Consider the following 21,028-nt stretch of genomic DNA (forward strand, 5'->3'; position numbering starts at 1 on the left):
TGACATATGGATGGATAGATGGAATGATAGGTAGATAGATACACAGATGATAGGTAGATAGATAGATACATGGATGGATGAATGGATAATTGATGGATGGATGGATGCATGGATGGACAAGTAGATAGACAGATGATAGGTAAATAGACACATAGATACATAGATGATAGATAGATGGATGGATCGATAGATACATAGATGGATGGATAGATGGATACATGGATGGATGGATGATTGGATAGATGATTGATAGATAGATATATAGATAGATACATGGATGGATGGATGGATGGATGACTGATAGACAGATGGATCGATGGGTAGACAGACAGACAGCTGTGCCCACAATATGCCAGCTGTCACACCCACGTCCCTGTCCTTGCCTTCCAGGAAAGTGGCACCTGGGTCTCAGCTGCGCGTCCGCCAGCGACCACTGCCACCACCCGCTCAGCCACGGCTTCGACCACTTCTTCGGGATGCCCTTCTCCATGATGGCGGACTGCGCCCGCTGGGGGCTCTCGGAGAAGCGCGTGCGCCTGGAGCGGCCGCTCCGCTGGGGCGCGCAGGCGGTGGCCCTGGCCGCCCTGACGCTCACGGCCGGGAAGCTGGCCCGCCTCCTGCCCGTCCCGTGGAGGCCGGTCACCTGGGCGGTGGCGCTGGCCGCCTCGCTGTGGGCGGCCTCCTGCTCCGTGGGCACGCTCATCGTCCACGCGGACTGCTTCCTGATGAGGAACCGTGGCATCACCGAGCAGCCCATGCGCCCGGCCCGGACGGCGCCCCTCATGCTCAGGGAAGTCTCGTCCTTCCTGGCTAGGTGAGCGTCCGGGGGTCTGCTCCCTCCCTGAGAGCTGAGTCGGCAAGGGGACTCGGGTGAGGGGACGCTCCCAGTCACCGCGGGCTGTAGTCCACGGACCGCAGAACACATCACCCTTTGAAGACTCTTAACCAAGAAAAGAGAAAACCCTAAATATTTTGAAAGGTCGATCCCCAGGACCAAGATGTCCTGCTGTCCACGTGAGGGACAGGGACACACGATGTGGGACCAAGAGGGACAGGACGAACATGGTGTATATTAGTGGTCCCCAACCCCCTGGGCCATGGACCGGTACCGGTCTGTGGGCCATTTGGTACCGGTCCGCAGAGAAAGAATCAATAACTTACATTATTTCCGTTTTATTTACATTTAAGTCTGAACGGCGTTTTATTTTTAAAAAATGACCAGATTCCGCCTGACCTGTGGTGGCGCAGTGGATAAAGAGTCGACCTGGAAATGCTGAGGTCGCCGGTTCGAAACCCTGGGCTTGCCTGGTCAAGGCACAGATGGGAGTTGATGCTTCCAGCTCCTCCCCCTTCTCTCTCTCTCTGTTTCTCTCTCTCTCTCTCTCTCCTCTCTAAAAATGAATAAATAAAATTAAAAAAAAAACTTAAAAAAATATGACCAGATTCCCTCTGTTACATCTATCTAAGACTCACTCTTCACGCTTGTCTCGGTCACGTGATCCATTGATCCGTCCCACCCTAGAGGCTGGTCCGTGAAGATATTTTCTGACATGAAACCAGTCCGCGGCCCAAAAAAAGGTTGGGGACCACTGCCCTAGAAAATCCTTTGAGATGTTCTAAGGTGGAGTTGCTTGATAGGTCTGAGGTACGATACTTCGTTGCCCAATTCAAATAGGGTGTATCTGGTTCCGCAGGCCGAGTAGCTAAGAGCCGTTCAGAGACTGAACCACCGGAAACTCCATTGCCCATCCAGGAAAAAAGTTTATCACCCCGATGTTGTTGAAAGAGTATAGAATTTATATACAATCCTTGGGTCTGTAATCTTCATACAACACCATGGGCTGTATCCCATCCATCCATGTATCTATCTATCTATCTATCCATGTATCCATTCATCTATCAATCATCCATCCATCCATCCATCCATGTATCTATCTATCTATCCATCTATCCATTCATCTATCAATCATCCATCCATCCATCCATCCATGTATCTATCTATCTATCCATCTATCCATCATCTATCAATCATCCATCCATCCATCCATGTATCTATCTATCTATCCATCTATCCATTCATCTATCAATCATCCATCCATCCATCCATCCATGTATCTATCTATCCATCTATCCATTCATCTATCAATCATCCATCCACCCATTCATCCATGTATCTATCTATCTATCCATCTATCCATTCATCTATCAATCATCCATCCATCCATTCATCCATGTATCTATCTATCTATTTATCCATCTATCCATTCATCTATCAATCATCCATCCATCCATCTATCTATCTATCTATCCATCTATCCATTCATCTATCAATCATCCATCCATCCATTCATCCATGTATCTATTTATCTATCTATCTATCCATCTATCCATTCATCTATCAATCATCCATCCATCCATCCATCCATCCATCCATGTATCTATCTATCCATCTATCCATTCATCTATCAATCATCCATCCATCCATCCATCCATGTATCTATCTATCTATCCATCTATCCATTCATCTATCAATCATCCATCCATCCATCCATCCATGTATCTATCTATCCATCTATCCATTCATCCATGTATCTATCTATCTATCTATCTATCTATCCATTCATCTATCAATCATCCATCCATCCATCCATTCATCCATGTATCTATCTATCTATCTATCTATCCATCTATCCATTCATCTATCAATCATCCATCCATCCATCCATCCATCCATCTATGTATCTATCTATCCATCTATCCATTCATCTATCCAATGAAAGGGTGGCTTCCCGTTTCTCAGCGTCTGTCTGCGGACCAGACCAGCGATTAAAAACCACTGGGTGAGAGCATTGTTCGCTATACGCCAAGGTTGTCCCTGGTCAGGGCACATACGGGAATCAACCAATAAATGCATAAAGAAGTAGAACAAAAAAATCAATGCTTCTCTCTCTATTTCTCTGCCTTCCTCTCTTTCTAAAATCAATTCATTCGTTTGGGGGTTTTGTTTTTCTTTCTTTCTTTCTTTCTTTCTTTCTTTCTTTCTTTCTTTCTTTTTGGTAAATTAAGAAAACAAACAGGTGAGTCCACTGTGCCCTATAATTCCATCTACCCGTCAAGAATGAGTACTCAATTCTGCGAAACAAGAATGAAAATCTATAAGATCCATAGATGAGATCGTAAGCGTCAGATCGGGAGGAAGGGGGAAATCAGGACCTGCCTAGACAGGGGAAATCAAATCAAAATTAATAACCGATTTACACATTGTTTCCTGACGTGGCTCTTTCGTGACAATTCTGTGTCCTCAGGTTCACCAAATATATGGTATCAGTTACTCTGCAAGGCGAGGTTAGAGGTGGAAACGTATCTATCTACCTATCATCTGTGTATCTGTCTATCTATCTACCTATCCATCTATCCATCATCTATCACTCATCCATCCATCCATCCATGTATCTATCTATCCATCTATCCATTCATCTATCAAGCACCCATCCATCCATCTGTCCATGTATCTATCTATCCATCTATCCATCATCTATCAATCATCTATCCATCTATCTGTCCATGTATCTATCTATCCATCTATCCATTCATCTATCAATCATCCATCCATCCATCCATCCATCCATGTATCTATCTATCCATCTATCCATTCATCTATCAATCATCCATCCATCCATCTGTCCATGTATCTATCTATCCATCTATCCATCATCTATCAAGCATCCATCCATCCATATGTCCATGTATCTATCTATCCATCTATCCATCATCTATCAATCATCCATCCATCCATCCGTCCATGTATCTATCTATCCATCTATTCATCATCTATCAATCATCCATCCATTCACCTGCCCATGTATCTATCTATCCATCTATCCATCATCTATCAATCATCTATCCATCCATCTGTCCATGTATCTATCTATCCATCTATCCACTCATCTATCAATCATCCACCCATCCATCTGTCCATGTATCTATCTATCCATCTATCCATCATCTATCAATCATCCATCCATCCATCTGTCCATGTATCTATCTATCTATCCATCTATCCATTCATCTATCAATCGACCATCCATCTATCCATCCATCCGATCACGGGGTCTCCTGGTATTCTTACCTTCAGTTGTCAGAAGTGTCATGGTTTTAAAATAATAATACAACCTTCAAGGAGTTTAAAAAAAAAGATGCATAAAGCCAGGATTGATTTCCCCACAGCTTTGCAGAGAGAAACGTCATCCCGTTAAATGTCCCCAAATGCCAGGATACCTCCCTGTTAAGAGTTGCTCGTCTTTGCTCCTGGTGGGCTAAGCTCAAAAGACAAAGATTACAGCAGGGATGGGACCATTCTCATGCTTATTTTTAAAATCGTTTTACTTACTAGTTTTAGAGAGAGAAGAAGGGAGAGAGAGAGAGAAGAAAGAGAGAGAGAGAGAGAGAGAGAGAGAGAAATGTCAATTATCACACTTATCTATGCATACACTGGTGGATTCTTGTATGTGTCGTGACCGGGGATCGAACCCACAACCTTGGCGTATCAGAAAAAGGTGTTCTAACCAACGGAGCCACCTGGCCGATGTCTATTTTGTATTGCAAGGACTTCAATCCTGGACATTTATTTTGCTTTGCTGAAATAATAACAATGATACTATGAATCATCAACAGCACCATCAGCATCACCCGTGAACGGAGCCCTCGTTGTTTTTATGTCTATTTAAGGAACAGAGCAAGACCGTTCCTTCTCTTTGTGTCTTTTCTGCACTGCCACACCCCCCTGGTCACCACGGAGAGCTTCCTGGGGACCAGCGCCCATGGGCTGTACGGGGACAACGTGGAGGAGATGGACTGGATGGTGGGTGAGTAGGTACCTCTTCATGGAGAAAATGTGCTGACCCCCACACACACAAAAAAAAACAGGACAAGAGAAACCACAGAAAGAGACACTAATTTCAGGGGAGCACAGGAGCCCCCGTCCATCCATACAGCAAGCTCCTTGAATGTCAGGGGTCGTAAATATTACGATGCCCACCTAGCCCCTTCCCTCTGTTTCTCTTTGTCTGTGGGGGCTGGGGGGTGGGATACTTCTCATCTGTGTATCTGTATATCTACCTATCTACCTGTCTATGCATCATCTATCAGTCATCCATCCATCCATTTATCCATCCATCCATCCATGTATAGCTATCTATCTATCCATCTTTGTCTGTGGGGGCTGGGGGTGGGATACTTCTCATCTGTGTATCTATCTATCTATCTACCCATCTATCCATCATCTATCAGTCATCCATCCATCCATCCATCCATCCATCCATGTATTTATCTATCTATCCATCTATCCATCATCTATCAATCATCCATCCATCCATCCATGTAGCTATCTATCTATCCATCTTTGTCTGTGGGGGATGGGGGGTGGGATACTTCTCATCTGTGTGTCTGTCTATCTACCTATCTACCCATCTATGCATCATCTATCAATCATCTATCCATCCATCCATCCATCCATGTAGCTATCTACCCATCTATCCATCATCTATCAATCATCCATCCATCCATCCATGAAGCTATCTATCTATCCATCTTTGTCTGTGGGGGCTGAGGGGTAGGATACTTCTCATCTGTGTGTCTGTCTATCTACCTATCTACCCGTCTATCCATCATCTATCAATCATCTATCCATCCATCCATCCATGTAGGTATCTATCTATCCATCTTTGTTGGTGGGGGATGGGGGGTGGGATACTTCTCATCTGTGTATCTATCTACCTATCTATCCGTCTGTCCATCATCTATCAATCATCCATCCGTCCATCCATCCATGTAGCTATCTATCTATCCATCTTTGTCTGTGAGGGTTGAGGGGGTAGGATACTTCACATCTGTGTATTTGTCTATCTACCTATCTACTCACCTGTCCATCATCTATCATCCATCCATCCATCCATCCATGCATGTAGCTAGCTAGCTATCCATCTTTGTCTGTGGGAGCTGAGGGATAGGATACTTCTCATCTGTGTATCTGTCTATCTACCTATCTACCCATCTATCCATCATCTATCAATCATCCATCCATCCATCCATGTAGCTATCTATCTATCCATCTTTGTTGGTGGGGGCTGAGGGGTAGGATACTTCTCATCTGTGTATCTGTCTATCTACCTATCTACCCATCTATCTATCATCTATCAATCATTCATCCATCCATCCATCCATGTAGCTATCTATCTATCCATCTCTGTCTGTGGGGGATGGGGGGGATACTTCTCATCTGTGTATCTGTCTATCTACCTATCTATCCATCTATGCATCATCTATCAATCATCCATCCATCCATCCATGTAGCTATCTATCTATCCATCTTTGTCTGTGGGCGATGGGGGGTGGGATACTTCTCATCTGTGTATCTGTCTATCTACCTATCTACTCACTTATACATCATCTATCAATCATCCATTCATACATCCATACATCCATACATCCATCCCTGTAGCTATCTATCCATCTATCCATCATCTATCAATCATCCATCCATCCATCCATCCATCCATCCATGTAGCTATCTATCTATCCATTTTTGTTGGTGGGGGCTGAGGGTTAGGATACTTCTCATCTGTGTATCTGTCTATCTACCTATCTACCCATCTATCTATCATCTATCAATCATCCATCCATCCATCCATGTAGCTATCTATCTATCCATCTTTGTTGGTGGTGGCTGAGGGGTATGATAGTTCTCATCTGTGTATCTGTTTATCCACCTATCTACCCATCTATCTATCATCTATCAATCATCCATCCATCCATCCATCCATGTAGCTATCTATCTATCCATCTCTGTCTGTGGGGGATGGGGGGGATACTTCTCATCTGTGTATCTGTCTATCTACCTATCTATCCATCTATGCATCATCTATCAATCATCCATCCATCCATCCCTCCATCCATGTAGCTATCTATCTATCCATCTTTGTCTGTGGGGGATGGGGGTGGGATACTTCTCATCTGTGTATCTGTCTATCTACCTATCTACTCACTTATACATCATCTATCAATCATCCATCATACATCCATCATCCATCCATACATCCATCCATGTAGCTATCTATCTATCCATCTTTGTTGGTGGGGGCTGAGGGTTAGGATACTTCTCATCGGGTATTTTTAGGGGGCGGAAATGGGTGTGGTTTTTGTTTGTTTGTTTGTTTGTTGATCGTCTGAAAACATCACCTTGGAGGAAAATGCATGGTCAGGCTGACATGTTGAGAAAAACGGCTAGCGGACTTTGGAAAACACATCGGTGTCATGATTCAGTTCCCGTGACTTCCCCTGCGGGCTGTGGACTCCGCGGACCCCGGCTCGTTTGAGAAGAAATCCCCATATTACTGCAGAGAACACCTCCATTTTCCCGGGGGTTCCCACGTTATAGCCACCAGGGGTCTTTAAGTGGGGAAACAACAACAACAACAACAAAGACTCACATGGACCACACAGGCGGTTTGATTTGCATCAAACACGCTGTGGCTTACATTGAATCTATAATGCCATGTTTGAAGGGGGAAAATCATTTCAAATGAGCTTTGTCATCTGACACTTACTGAGTGACAAGGACCCACATTCCAACAAGGCAAACTAAGAAGCCCGTTAGCCTCGTATAGTCAAAGGAACCCGTCGTAGGATATAGTTAAAGCATCTTTAAAAAAAATTTTTTTATTCGATTTATTAGGGTGAGATTGGTCAATAAAATTACACAGCCTGACCAGGATAGAGCTTCGGACCGGGATGCCGAGGACCCAGGTTCGAGACCCGGAGGTCGCCGGCTTGGGCGCGGGCTCATCTGGTTTGAGCAAAAGCTCACCAGCTTGGATCCAACCAGAGTCGCTGGCTTGAGCAAGGGGTTATTCGGTCTGCTGTAAGTTCACACGGTCAAGGCACCTATGAGAAAGCAATCGATGAACACCTGAGCTGCCTCAACGAAAAACTAATGATTGATGCTTCTCATCTCTCCGTGTTCCTGTCTGTCTGTCCCTATCTATCCCCCCCCTCTCTCTCTCCTGTCTCTGTAAAAATAAATAAATAAGTAAATAAGTAAACAAATAAATAAAATTATGCAGGTAGCAAGTGTCCAATATAATAACTCATCATTTGCATAATGTCTTGTGTGTCCAGCACCACAAGTCATGCCTACCTCCCTGCTGTAGCCCCCACAGTGTCTGTGTCTACGAGGTGTTTTTTGTAATGAATCCTGTCCCCTTTCTCCACCCAGCCCCCCAACACCCTCTCTCTCCGACACCTGCAGTCTGCTGTCTGTATTTACCCGTCTGTTGACAGCGACCTTTCCGGGTAAACTCTCTGTCCTCTGTCCCCACACCCGACTTCAACCTCTCTCAGAAAACTGCATGCTCCCTTTACAAATACGATGACAGTAAGGTGTAGGTAGGTGGGACATGGGACAGGGGGGCTTCTCAGGGCAGAGAAAAATCTCACATGGTCCGTAAGACACCACCAGGATGGACACAGGACGTTGCATGTCCTGTGTCCATCAAACCCCGCAGGGTGGACCTCCAGGCGGAGCACTGAACTATATAGAGCGTGGGTTTGGGTTAATACCGCTGTGTCGAAATGGGATCATCATTTACAGCATTGCCCGAGTTATCCGTGAACCGAAACGTCCTATAAAGATAAAATAACATTCGCCTGACCTGTGGTGGCGCAGTGGGTAAAACATCGACCTGGAAATGGTGAGGTCGCCGGTTCAAAACCCTGGGCTTGCCTGGTCAAGGCACATGTGGGAGTTGATGCTTCCTGCTCCTCCCCCTTCTCTCTCTCTTTCTCTCTCTCTCTCTCTCTCTCTCTCTCCTCTCAAAAATAAATAAATAAAAATATTAAATAAAATAAAATCTATTCTTTTAGGGGGAGGAAAATCAATCATGCCACAAATCTGAAAACCCCTGTCCCAAAAGAAAACAGTTGAAGCCTGACCTGTGGTGGCGCAGTGGATAAAGCGTCGACCTGGAAATGCTGAGGTCGCCGGTTCAAAACCCTGGGCTTGCCTGGTCAAGGCACATGTGGGAGTTGATGCTTCCAGCTCCTCCCCCCTTTCTCTCTCTCTCTCTCTCTCTCTTTCTCTCTCCTTTCTAAAATGAATAAATAAAATAAAAATAAAATTTTTAAAAAATCTTAAAAAAAAAGAAAACAGTTGAAGAGGTATAAATAGCCAAAAAAAGAGAGAAATAAAATAAAAATAAATAGACAGTGATCAGGTTGCTTTAACATTAAGTGTACAAAAAACTCTCTAACAGATCCGCTAAGACGCAGAGGTTGTCAGACGGCATAAGAAAAGCGTGATCCTACCAAGAGGAAACGCATTTTTCTTTTAGTAAAATCTGCAGCTTGTCACCATTTTTACTCAATTCCTTTATCCCTCCGCCCCGCCTTTAACAGTCACCCTAATTTATTCCTGTAAGTTTACTTGTTCTTTTATTCAGATTCCACATATAAGTGACATCGTGCGGTGTTTGTGTTTCTCTGTCTGACTTCTCTGACCACAATGTCCTCATGATCCGTCCATGTTGTCACATGTGGTCAACATTCCTGCCTTTTCCGAGCTGAATAACATTCCATTGTCCAGGTATACCGTATTTTCTTTATCCAGTCGTGTGCCGATGGGCACTGGAGCTGTTTCCACGCCTCGGGTATTGCGAACAATGCGGTAATGAGCATGGGCGTGCACACATCGTTAGTGTAACTTTGAGGAACTTAAAGAGCCAGACTGACCAGGTAGCGCTGCGGTGGACAGAGCATCGACCAAGGATGCAGAGGACCCAGGTTTGAAATCCCCGAGGTCGCCGGCTTGAGTGCGGGCTCACCAGCTTGAGCGCAGGGTCGCTGGCTTGACCGTGGGATCATAGACATGACCCCGTGGTTGCGCTGGCTTGAGCCCACAGGTCGCTGGCTTGAGCCCAAGGTCACCGGTTTGAGCTAGGGGGTCACTCACTCTGCTGCAGCCCCCCCCACCCGGTCAAGGCACATATGAGAAAGCAATCAATGAACAACTAAGATGCCACAATTACGAGTTGATGCTTCTCATCTCTCTCTCTCCCTGTCTGTCTGTCCCTGTCTGTCCCTGTCTCTGTCTCTCTCTCTCTCTCTCTCTCACTCACTCTCTAAGAAAAAAGAAAAGAAACTTAGATCCATAACTGCAGATTGTTGTTCACATATATGTCCATTACCACAATCAGCCTCCTTCCTACACGTTCCTGGTCTATATATATATACATACATACATAACACACACACACACACACACACACACACACACATATGGATACACAGTATCCATACGATATATTGATATATATAAATATATACACATTGTAACCTTTCTTTGTCTCGGTTTTAAAGTTGTACTATTTTGTCCTGTGTGGCCTGGACCCTTCTAGCTTGCTGACGGGTTTCTGAAAACACAATGTCTGTGTGTAGAAAGACGCGTCCATCTGAAATACAGGACGCCCAGAACGGCACAATGAGACTGCCGCCCGCTCCCGGAATCATCTGACACAGGGGTTGGGAACCTATGGCTCACGAGCCAGATGTGGCTCTTTGGATGGCTGCCTCTGGCTCGCAGACACATCTTGAATAAGAAAAATAATAACGTTAAAAATATAGAAAACATTCTCATGCATTACAATCCATTCATTTCCTACCGCTCACGTTCATGGTTGCGAGTGGCTGGAACCCATCACAGCTGTCCTCCAGGACAACACCACATTTTTATTGGATCATGCATCCCGTCCACGGGTCGTCGTATGGCTCTCACAGAATGACATTTTAAAATATGCGGCGTTCACGGCTCTCTCAGCCGGAAAGGTTCCCGACTCCTGAACACACAAGCCTCGACGGAAGGAGGGTCCCAAAATGCTGACGTGCGCCCCCTCCCCAGCGAGTCACTCCATGTAGGACGACCTCTCCCATTCTGACCGGCTCTAACGCCGCCGTTCCCCGCAGGGCAGATCCTGGGGACGCTGGACGCGGAAGGTCTGACCAGCAACACCCTGGTGTACTTCACATCGGATCACGGGGGATCCCTGGAGGCCCAGGACGGGAACAGCCAGTACGGCGGATGGAATGGCATTTACAAGGGTAAGGCTGAGGGGTTCTCAAATCCTCGTCCGTGGTCCCCTCTGTCCTTCCCAAACATTCCCCTGGACCCTATATGGGCCCGTCCACCTCAGGAGACAAGCTCTGATCGGACACTCTGCTTGTCTCTTTTTTTTTTTTTTTTTTTTGGTATTTTTCCAAAGCTGGAAACGGGGAGAGACAGTCAGACAGACTCCCACATGTGCCCGACCGGGATCCACCCGGCACGCCCACCAGGGGGCGACGCTCTGCCCACCAGAGGGCGATGCTCTGCCCCTCCGGGGCGTCGCTCTGTCGCGACCAGAGCCACTCCAGCGCCTGGGGCAGAGGCCAAGGAGCCATCTCCAGCGCCCGGGCCATCTTTGCTCCAATGGAGCCTCGGCTGCAGGAGGGGAAGAGAGAGACAGAGAGGAAGGAGAGGGGGAGGGGTGGAGAAGCAGATGGGCGCTTCTCCTGTGTGCCCTGGCCAGGAATTGAACCCGGGACCCCTTGCACGCCAGGCTGATGCTCTACCACTGAGCCAACCGGCCAGGGCTCTTCTGCTTGTCTCTTAAGGGCAGAAATCACAGCCTGTTCTATTCAGATTTGAATAGAACAATCCACAGGTTTCTGGTGTATTCGCAGAATTGGGCGACTCTCGCCGCCGCTTAATTACCAAACACCTTCATGACCTTGAAAAGAAACTTAGGCACCAACGTGTAATCATCTCTTACTTTCCGCCGTGGGCAGACCCGGCAACGACTCACTGATTTCTATCTCTCTCTACGCCCCCGGTCCGCACGTGTTAGGCAAATGGAATCACTCAGCGTGGGGTCCTTAGCGACGGCCAGTTTGAACCCTGCGTCATGCGCTCTAGATCTGTCTGTGCTGTGTCAAGCAGCTACGATTTGTTCCTTTTTCATGGCTGAGTAATATTCCCCTGCCCAAGTAGACCATGTTCTGTGTATCCATCCACCTGCTGATATGTCCCGGGTGCGAATGTCCCATCCGGACAGTGCATTTCAGAATGACCGTGGCCATTGCTGGTGGTCACAGTATCTTCAAATTCGGGATCTATGGATGATAAGGACCACGTGATTTATTTATTTATTTATTCATTTTAGAGAAGAGAGGGAGAGACAGAGAGAGAGAGAGAGAGAGAGAGAGAGAAGTGGGGGAGGAGCTGGAAGCATCAACTCCCATATGTGCCTTGACCAGGCAAGCCCAGGGTTTCGAACCGGCAACCTCAGCATTTCCAGGTCGACGCTTTATCCACTATGCCACCACAGGTCGGGCCAGGACCAGGTGATTTTGATGTATCACCAAGGTTCTCGAACAGGCTGGCCAAAATTCTACACCTCGACACATTTCTGGGTTTTGTTTTTGTTTTTTACTTAGAAAGTTTACTTTATTAAAATATATATATATAAAACATATATATATAAAATATAAAAAATATATATATAAAACAGGGAATGTGTTTATTCTCACCTTGCCTAAGTGTTTCACATACACCAGTCTAGTCTACGCACAGAGGGAACATTACAGAGAAAGAGAATTAGTTTGAAAAGAAGCAGAAAGTTGAAGTCACCCAGGGTCAGCAACCACCAGCGGAGAGAATTTTTTAACCACTCTTTTTTTTTTTTTTTCTCTGTTCCCGTTTCCACCCAGGCGGGAAAGGCATGGGCGGCTGGGAAGGCGGCATCCGTGTGCCCGGAATCTTCCGCTGGCCCGGGGTGCTGCCCGCCGGCCGGGTCATCCACGAGCCCACCAGTCTGATGGACGTCTTCCCCACCGTGGTCCAGCTGGGCGGCGGCGAGGTGCCCCGGGACAGGTACGGGGCCACCCAGGGAAGCCATCTACGTTTGCGCGGAGACACGACATGCAGGTGCAATGTCACCCTTGCATGTGACGTCAGGATCCGGGAGAGAAACTCCAGACCCCGTCATTTTCTACACATGTCTGCTTTATTGTATAACTAAAAAAAAAAAAAGTTTGTAAATGTCAGTTTCCTGTCTGGCGGCCCATTTTAGTAGAAGGGCCCATTGTCATGAAAAAAAATCTAACAACAAAGTAATATTGTTTCCGCTGCAGAACAGAAATGTTGTATGATTACAATGTTTCTCGTCTTAAAACGTACAGAGAATTTGGGGAGAAAGACCAGAAAAATAAAACTTTTATAATCTTAGTAGCCTAAAGATGAAGCCATAATTAAATGATGTCATCCATATCTAATATACTTATGTATTTTACATAAGTATGCACATTAAAGTATACACATTAAAGTATTTTACATAAAGTATGCAGATTATATTTTACATAAGTATACACATTAAAAATAAGTATACACATTTTTATCTTATATATTATATACCTAAATATATAATGAAGGACTGAAAACATAAATAATACATTATATATAAATATGTAATATAAATATATAACATGTATATTCAATCCATAATGATATACAATATATTATACATTTTATAGATAGATAGATAGATAGATTAGATAGATAGATATAGACATATTATTTTATTTCCTTTATTTCATCCAAGTAAAATCTATTTACTTTTCTAAACTCTTGAAACTTGACCAGGAACATTTCATCTTATGAGAGCAAAACACTCATTTTATGGCTTTCCACGGTTCTTGTCAAAATCAGTCCACCATATTTGTTGTGTGTGTGTTTTTTTTATAGAGACAGAGAGAGAGTCAGAGAGAGGGACAGATAGGGACAGACAGACAGGAACGGAGAGAGGTCAGAAGCATCAATTCTTTGTTACGACACCTTAGTTGTTCATTGATTGCTTTCTCATACGTGCCTTGACCGGGGGGCTTCAGCAGACTGAGTGACCCCTTGCTCAAGCCAGTGACCTTGGGTCCAAGCTGGTGAGCTTTGCTCAAACCAGATGAGCCCGCGCTCAAGCTGGCAACCTCGGGGTCTTGAACCTGGGTCCTCAGCATCCCAGTCCGATGCTCTATCCACTGCACCACCGCCTGGTCAGGCAGTCCACCATATTGATGAGTAAATTCCATCACAGCGGACCACGTGGTCGTGTGGGCAGGTGAGGGCAGAGAAGAACAGGGTCCCAAGCCTTGCTGAAGTGTGCACCTGTTCTAGAGTGACTTTAAGCCCAAATCAACCTTTAAAACAAGCAAACAAACAAAAAAGACATTTCAAGGAGTAGGGAGCATATATTTGCATTCACCCTAAGGTCCAGTGGACAGTAAGTTAACCTGAGCAAGCTGGTCCTGGTGGGGCTCTAGCCAGAGGTGACATTCGTCGGTGAGCTGGTAGGGGGTGCGTCCGTTTGCCTCCTAAGGGTCCCGTGTACTGTCCATTCGTGTGGCTCCGTCCCTGACCCCCCTGTGCTGCTGTCCGCAGGGTGATCGACGGCCGTGACCTGCTGCCTTTGATGCTGGGGGCCACACAGCACTCGGACCACGAGTTCCTGCTGCATTACTGTGAGAAGTTTCTGCACGCAACCCGGTGGCACCAGCGAGACAGTGAGTAGGGTGGGGGACGGGGGGGGGCACCTTGCCCTCTGCTTCTCTGCTTCTGTGTGGCTGTCCTTTATCTTTTAAGTGAGAGGAGGGGAGATGGACAGACAGACTCCCACATGCGTCCCGACTGGGATCCACCTGGCAACCCCTGTCTGGGGCCGATGCTCGGATCAGCTGAGCTATTTTTAGTGCCTGACACTCAGACCGACTGAGCCATCCTCAGTGCCTGGAGCTGATGCTTGAAGCAATCGAGCCACTGGCTGCGGGAGGGAGAGAGAAGCAGATGGTCACTTGTCATATGTGTGCCCTGACCGGGAATCGAACCGGGAATGTCTGCATGCTGAGCCAGTGCTCTATCAACCGAGCCAGCCGGTGAAGGTCATAACTATAATTGTAACACTGGCTCCTTGATTTTTTTTTGTTGTTGTATTTTTCTGAAGCTGGAAACGGGGAGGCAGTCAGACAGACTCCCGCATGTGCCTGACCGGGATCCACCCGGCACGCCCACCAGGGGGTGTTGCTCTGCCCATCTAGGGCATTGCTCTGTTGCAACCAGAGCCACTGTAGCTCCTGAGGCAGAGGCCACAGAGCCATCCTCAGCGCCCGGGGCATCTTTGCTCCAATGGAGCCTTGGCTGCGGGAGGGGAAGAGAGAGACAGAGAGGAAGGAGAGGGGGAGGGGTGGAGAAGCAGATGGGCGCCTCTCCTGTGTGCCCTGGCCGGGAATCAAACCCGGGACTTCCGCACGCCAGGCTGACGCTCTACCACTGAACCAACCAGCCAGGGCTTGACTTTTTTTTTTCGAAGTATTTTCCCTTCATTGTCAATCATCTCTTCTTTATGGGAAGCAGGGTTGTATCCATGGTTCAGGCCATCTGTAGGGGAGTTTTTATACACACACCCCTGCACATACATGCAGACACACACACACACACACACACTTATGCATGAGCCTGTCTCTAACCTCTTTTCACTCAATTGGTTTTCACGTCTCATAGCCACCTCTGCCACAGGACAGGATTCTATCTTAGCCGTAATAATGGCAACAAAGTAACGTGCTTTCTGTTTCAGAGTTTTCTGGGCTGTTTGAACCCCTGGTCCTTTCAAAAGAACTTTAAAAATCATTGGCAAGCCTTTCGGTTCTTTTGTTTGTTTGTTTTTGATCCCATGAGAATAGAAGTCATGGTGCTTTTATATTTACAGAGAGAGACCCAGAGAGGGACAGATAGGGACAGGCAGACAGGAAGGGAGAGAGATGAGAACCATCAATTCTTCGTTACAGCAGCTTAGTTGTTCATTGATTGCTTTCTCATATGTGCCTTGACCGTGGAGCTTCAGCAGACCAAGTGACCCCTTGCTCGAGCCAGTGACTTTGGGTCCAAGCTGGTGAGCTTTTGCTCAAACCAGATGAGCCCGCGCTCAAGCTAGCGACCTCGGGGTCTTGAACCTGGGTCCTCCGCATCCCAGTCCGACGCTCTATCCCCTGTGCCACCGCCTGGTCAGGCTCACGGTGCTTTTATGGCAACTCTATTTCCAGTGTCCACTGTCTACCTACCAGATGTGGTCACATGGGTTTAGCAACCATTTCTATACACCCAGCTCTTGAATGTACTTACCAACTATATATTTTAATTTTCTGCATGATCACTTTCTGCTTTTGAGTCTGTCTTCTGGTAACCTCTCTGGGTTGCTTGTCTTTTCTGGATTTGCTTGACGGAGTCGGTTTCGTTGGGTTGGTTTTCTTCTTCCTCTTCCCAGGTTTGGGGAGACCTCTCTATCCTTCTTGCTACTGAATTTACATCAACACCTTCCTTCCGCAAATGCCTTCTCTACGCTCCTCCTCTTGCCGTAATCAAGAGAGCAAGAATATCTTTCAGACTCTCCCTGATTTGTGGAAAATTACTATAAATTATTATTTTTTTATTTTTTTATTCATTTTAGAGAGGAGAGAGAAAGGGAGAGAGAGAGAGAGAGAGAGAGAGAGAGAAGAGAGAGACAGGGGGGAGGAGCTGGAAGCATCAACTCCCCTATGTGCCTTGACCAGGCAAGCCCAGGGTTTCGAACCCGCGACCTCAGCATTTCCAGGTCGACGCTTTATCCACTGCACCACCACAGGTCAGGCTATAAATTATTTTTTATCACCCTCCTTTCTACGAATCCTCTTCAATAGATTATCATTTTTACTGATGCATTTTTTTAATTTATTTTTTTTATTTTATTAAATTTAATGCAGTGACATGGATAAATCAGGGTAACATATGTTGAGAGAAAACATCTCCGGATTATTTTGACATTTGATTATGCTGCATACCCCTCACCCAAAGTCAAATTGTCTTCCCTCGCCTTCTATCTGGTTTTCTTTGTGCCCCTCCCCTCCCCTCACCCCCTCTTTCTTTCTGCTCCCTGATGCATTTTAAAAATGACGTGGTTTATGTTATCTCCTTTTAGCGTCGTCGAAAAAAAACAGCTTTCATTCCATTTTGTAGTATTCCACCTACAAGTCAATAATTGAATCCAGCCTGACCGGGCAGTGGCACAGTGGACAGAGCGTCGGACTGGGACGCAGAAGGACCCAGGTTCGAGACCCCGAGGTCGCCAGCTTGAGCACAGGCTCATCTGGTTTGAGCAATAAAGCTCACCAGCTTGGACCCAAGGTCGCTGGCTTGAGCAAGGGGTCACTCGGTCTGCTGGAGCCCCACGGTCAAGGCACATATGAGAAAGCAATCAGTGAACAACTAAGGTGCTGCAATGAAGAATTGATGCTTCTCATTTCTCTCCCTTCCTGTCTGTCTGTCCTTATCTGTCTCTCCTTCTCACTCTGTCTCTGTCACACACACACATAATAATAATAATAATAATAATAATAATAATAATTAAATCTACAGTAGTTGGGGCCAGTGTCCCTGAGGTGAAGAGGGGCTAGCTCCTGTCTCTGGACAGATTTGCACTTGTTGTGACGTGGTGGGTGTTCTGAAAACACCTCCAGCAGGGGGGCCCTAAATGAACAATAAGCATACAATGAAGAGAGGAAGCCTGTTAGCCCGTCACGGAAAGGTCACAGGTCATGAGAATACCTCCCCTGCACACCTACCTTGAAAATAAATTAAGATTTTTTCCCAATGACCAACAACAGGAAGCCAGGATTAAAGGAAAAAGAGTGTGAGCGTTAATCACAGTTCTCCGTGTTGGGAGGCCAACGGTCGTTGGCCACACAGAGAGAGGTGTCTGGTGTCTTTCTCTCCTTAGAGCAGGGGTCCCCAAACTTTTTACACAGGGGGCCAGTTCACTGTCCCTCGGACCGTTGGAGGACCGGACAATAAAGAAAAACTATGAACAAATCCCTATGCACACTGTACATATCTTATTTTAAAGTAAAAAACAAAACAAAACGGGAACAAAGACAATATTTAAAATAAAGAACAAGTACATTTAAATCAACAAACTGACCCGTATTTCCATGGGAACTATGCTCCTCTCACTGACCATCAATGAAAGAGGTGCCCCTTCCGGAAGTGCGGCGGGGGCCTGATAAATGGCCTCAGCCATTTATCTCGAAACTGAGCTACAAATACCATTCCATTGGGAGGGCAGGGTTTCAACACATGGACTTTTTTAGATAGAGGACATGAACATTTAATGCACATGTACGGACCATATTCAAATGTACAATTCAGCAGCATGGAAAACATTCACCATGTTGTCTCATCATAACCACTACCTAATTATAGAACATTTTTTTTATCCACTGTCTCAGTGGATAGAGCGTCAGCGTAGAGCATGGACGTCCCGGGTTTGATCCCTGCTCAGGGCACACAGGAGAAGCAACCGTCTACTTCTCTTCGCCACCGGTGGCCAGTGGTTTGATTGCTTTGAGCGTGGCCCGGGTGCTGAAGATGGCTCAGTTGGAGCACATCAGCCTCAGGCACTAAACATAGCTGAGTAGTTGAGTATCGGCCCCAGGACGTCCCAGGTTTGATCCCTGGTCAGGGCACACAGGAGGAGCAACCGTCTGCTTCTCTTCGCCACCGGTGGCCAGTGGCTTGATTGCTTTGAGCGTGGCCCCGGGTGCTGAAGATGGCTCAGTTGGAGTGCATCAGCCTCAGGCACTAAACATAGCTGGGTAGTTGAGTATCGGCCCCAGATGGAGGGTTGCTGGGTGGATCCCAGCCGAGAGACATGTGGGCATCTTCCTCATTTTCTCCCTTCCTCTCACCTAAAAAAAAGCAAAAATAAAAAGAACATTTTCATCCCCCAAAAGAGCAATTACCTTTTTTTTTTTTTGCATTTATTGGTTGATTACTTTTTTTTTTTTTTTTTGTATTTTTCTGAAGCTGGAAACGGGGAGAGACAGTCAGACAGACTCCCGCATGCGCCCGACTGGGATCCACCCGGCACGCCCACCAGCGGCGATGCTCTGCCCACCAGGGGGCGATGCTCTGCCCCTCCGGGGTGTCGCTCTGCCGCAACCAGAGCCACTCTAGCGCCTGGGGCAGAGGCCAAGGAGCCATCCCCAGTGCCCGGGCCATCTTTGCTCCAATGGAGCCTTGGCTGCGGGAGGGGAAGAGAGAGACAGAGAGGAAGGGGGGGGGGTGTGGAGAAGCAAATGGGTGCTTCTCCTGTGTGCCCTGGCCGGGAATTGAACCCGGGTCCCCCACACTCCAGGCCGATGCTCTACCGCTGAGCCAACCGGCCAAGGCCTGATTACTTTTTGTTTTAATTGAATTCACTGGTGTGACACTGGTTAATAAAATCATATAGGTTTTAGGCACCACATTTCTGTAACCTGTCAGGTGGCTACTGTGTCGTGTGCCGAGCACCCAGTTGACATTCTCTCCCTCTGAATTTGCCTCTTCTGGACAGTTTGGATAAATGGAATCACACAGTTTGGGGCTTTTCTTCTGTCTGAGCTTCGTGTGTTCCAGGTCCGTCCGGGCTGCAGCCTGAGTCAGAGACTCGCTCTTTTTTCATGGCTGTGTACTATTCTACTGTGGCCTGGAGCCCTGTTGTGTGTCCGTGCCCCTTCTCTGATGGACATTCGCTCCGCTTGCACCTTCTGGCTCCTGCCTAGCCCCAAGATTTTGGGGTTTTTTTGTATTTTTCTGAAGCTGGAAACGGGAGAGACAGACAGACTCCCGCATGCGCCCGACCGGGATCCACCCGGCACGCCCACCAGGGGGCAATGCTCTGCCCATCTGGGGCGTCGCTCTGTGTAGCGCCTGGGGCAGAGGCCAAGGAGCCATCCTCAGCGCCCGGGCCATCTTTGCTCCAATGGAGCCTTGGCTGCGGGAGGGGAAGAGAGAGACAGAGAGGAAGGAGAGGAGGAGGGGTGGAGAAGCAGATGGGCGCTTCTCCTGTGTGCCCTGGCCGGGAATCTAACCGGGGACTCCCGCACGCCAGGCTGACGCTTTACCACTGAGCCAACCGGCCAGGGCTGCCCCAGGGGTTTTATTGCTCTCTCCCACCCCCTGCCCCTCTTGTCTCCCCGCAGGCGGCGCCATCTGGAAGGTGCACTACCGGACTCCCGTGTTCCACCCGGACGGCGCGGGCGCCTGCTACGGCCGAGGGGTCTGCCCGTGCTCCGGCGACTCCGTGGCCCATCACCACCCGCCTTTGCTCTTCGACCTCTCCAGAGACCCGTCCGAGGCCCGGGCCCTCACGCCGGACACGGAGCCCTTGTTCCACCAGGTGATGGCGAGGGTGGCTCGGGCCGTGGAAGACCACCGCCGGACGCTCAGACCCGTCCCCCTGCAGCTGAACGCGCGCGAGAACAGCTGGAGGGCGTGGCTGCAGCCCTGCTGCGGGACGTTCCCCCTCTGCTGGTGCGACCGGGAAACTGACGCCCTGTGACCTGCAGCCGGGGAACCCTGGGGTCTCCCCCCCTGCCCCGCCGGCTGCCTGGGTTTCTCCACTGGGGACCAAATTAAACGTCACTGTGGACCTCAGTCACCTGTTTGTGTCGGGGCTGAAGGGTGGGGCTCATTCTCACAAGGGAGGGACAAGAATGCAATACTCATGTACAAACAACGCTGCGGTCAGAGGGCTGCCCGGGACACGCAGGTCACCCAACAGGCTAGTGACCGGCACAGTACCGCCTGCCACAGGGGTTGCCGCGACAAAGGACCCCAGCCCCACCTGGGGAAACGTGCTTTGACCTCACACTGCGCTCCAATGCCAGGGGCACGTGATTCTTTGTCCAACAGATTTGTAGTCACAAGGGGCCCAGCTGGAGACTGGCTGGGGCCATGCTTAGGAACGTGGGTCGGCCTGGCATGCGGGAGTCCAGGGTTCGATTCCCGGCCAGGGCACACAGAAGCACCCATCTGCTTCTCCACTCCTCCCCCTCTCCTTCCTCTCTGTCTCTCTCTTCCCCTCCCGCAGCCGAGGCTCCATTGGAG

At 47.8% G+C, this 21,028-nt stretch overlaps 1 protein-coding gene across 2 annotated transcripts in view; it reads left to right on the forward strand.

Annotated features, from left to right (window-relative positions):
- The window catches only part of ARSL (arylsulfatase L), a 41,871-nt gene extending 21,337 nt beyond the window's left edge, over positions 1-20,534 (forward strand). The window contains exons 6-11 of one of the 2 annotated variants that reach the window (XM_066248829.1): positions 391-814; positions 4,729-4,865; positions 11,014-11,148; positions 12,796-12,958; positions 14,516-14,637; positions 20,122-20,534. In XM_066248829.1, the coding sequence (XP_066104926.1) occupies positions 391-814; positions 4,729-4,865; positions 11,014-11,148; positions 12,796-12,958; positions 14,516-14,637; positions 20,122-20,480 (1,340 nt within the window). In that variant the 3' untranslated portion in view covers positions 20,481-20,534. The remainder of the gene's footprint in view (positions 1-390; positions 815-4,728; positions 4,866-11,013; positions 11,149-12,795; positions 12,959-14,515; positions 14,638-20,121) is intronic. The other variant, XM_066248830.1, reaches the window with a different exon arrangement.
- The last annotated feature ends 494 nt before the right edge of the window (positions 20,535-21,028 follow it).

This window comes from Saccopteryx bilineata, chromosome X (assembly GCF_036850765.1).
Source record: "Saccopteryx bilineata isolate mSacBil1 chromosome X, mSacBil1_pri_phased_curated, whole genome shotgun sequence".
In the NCBI taxonomy this organism is placed as follows: Eukaryota; Metazoa; Chordata; class Mammalia; order Chiroptera; family Emballonuridae; genus Saccopteryx; species Saccopteryx bilineata.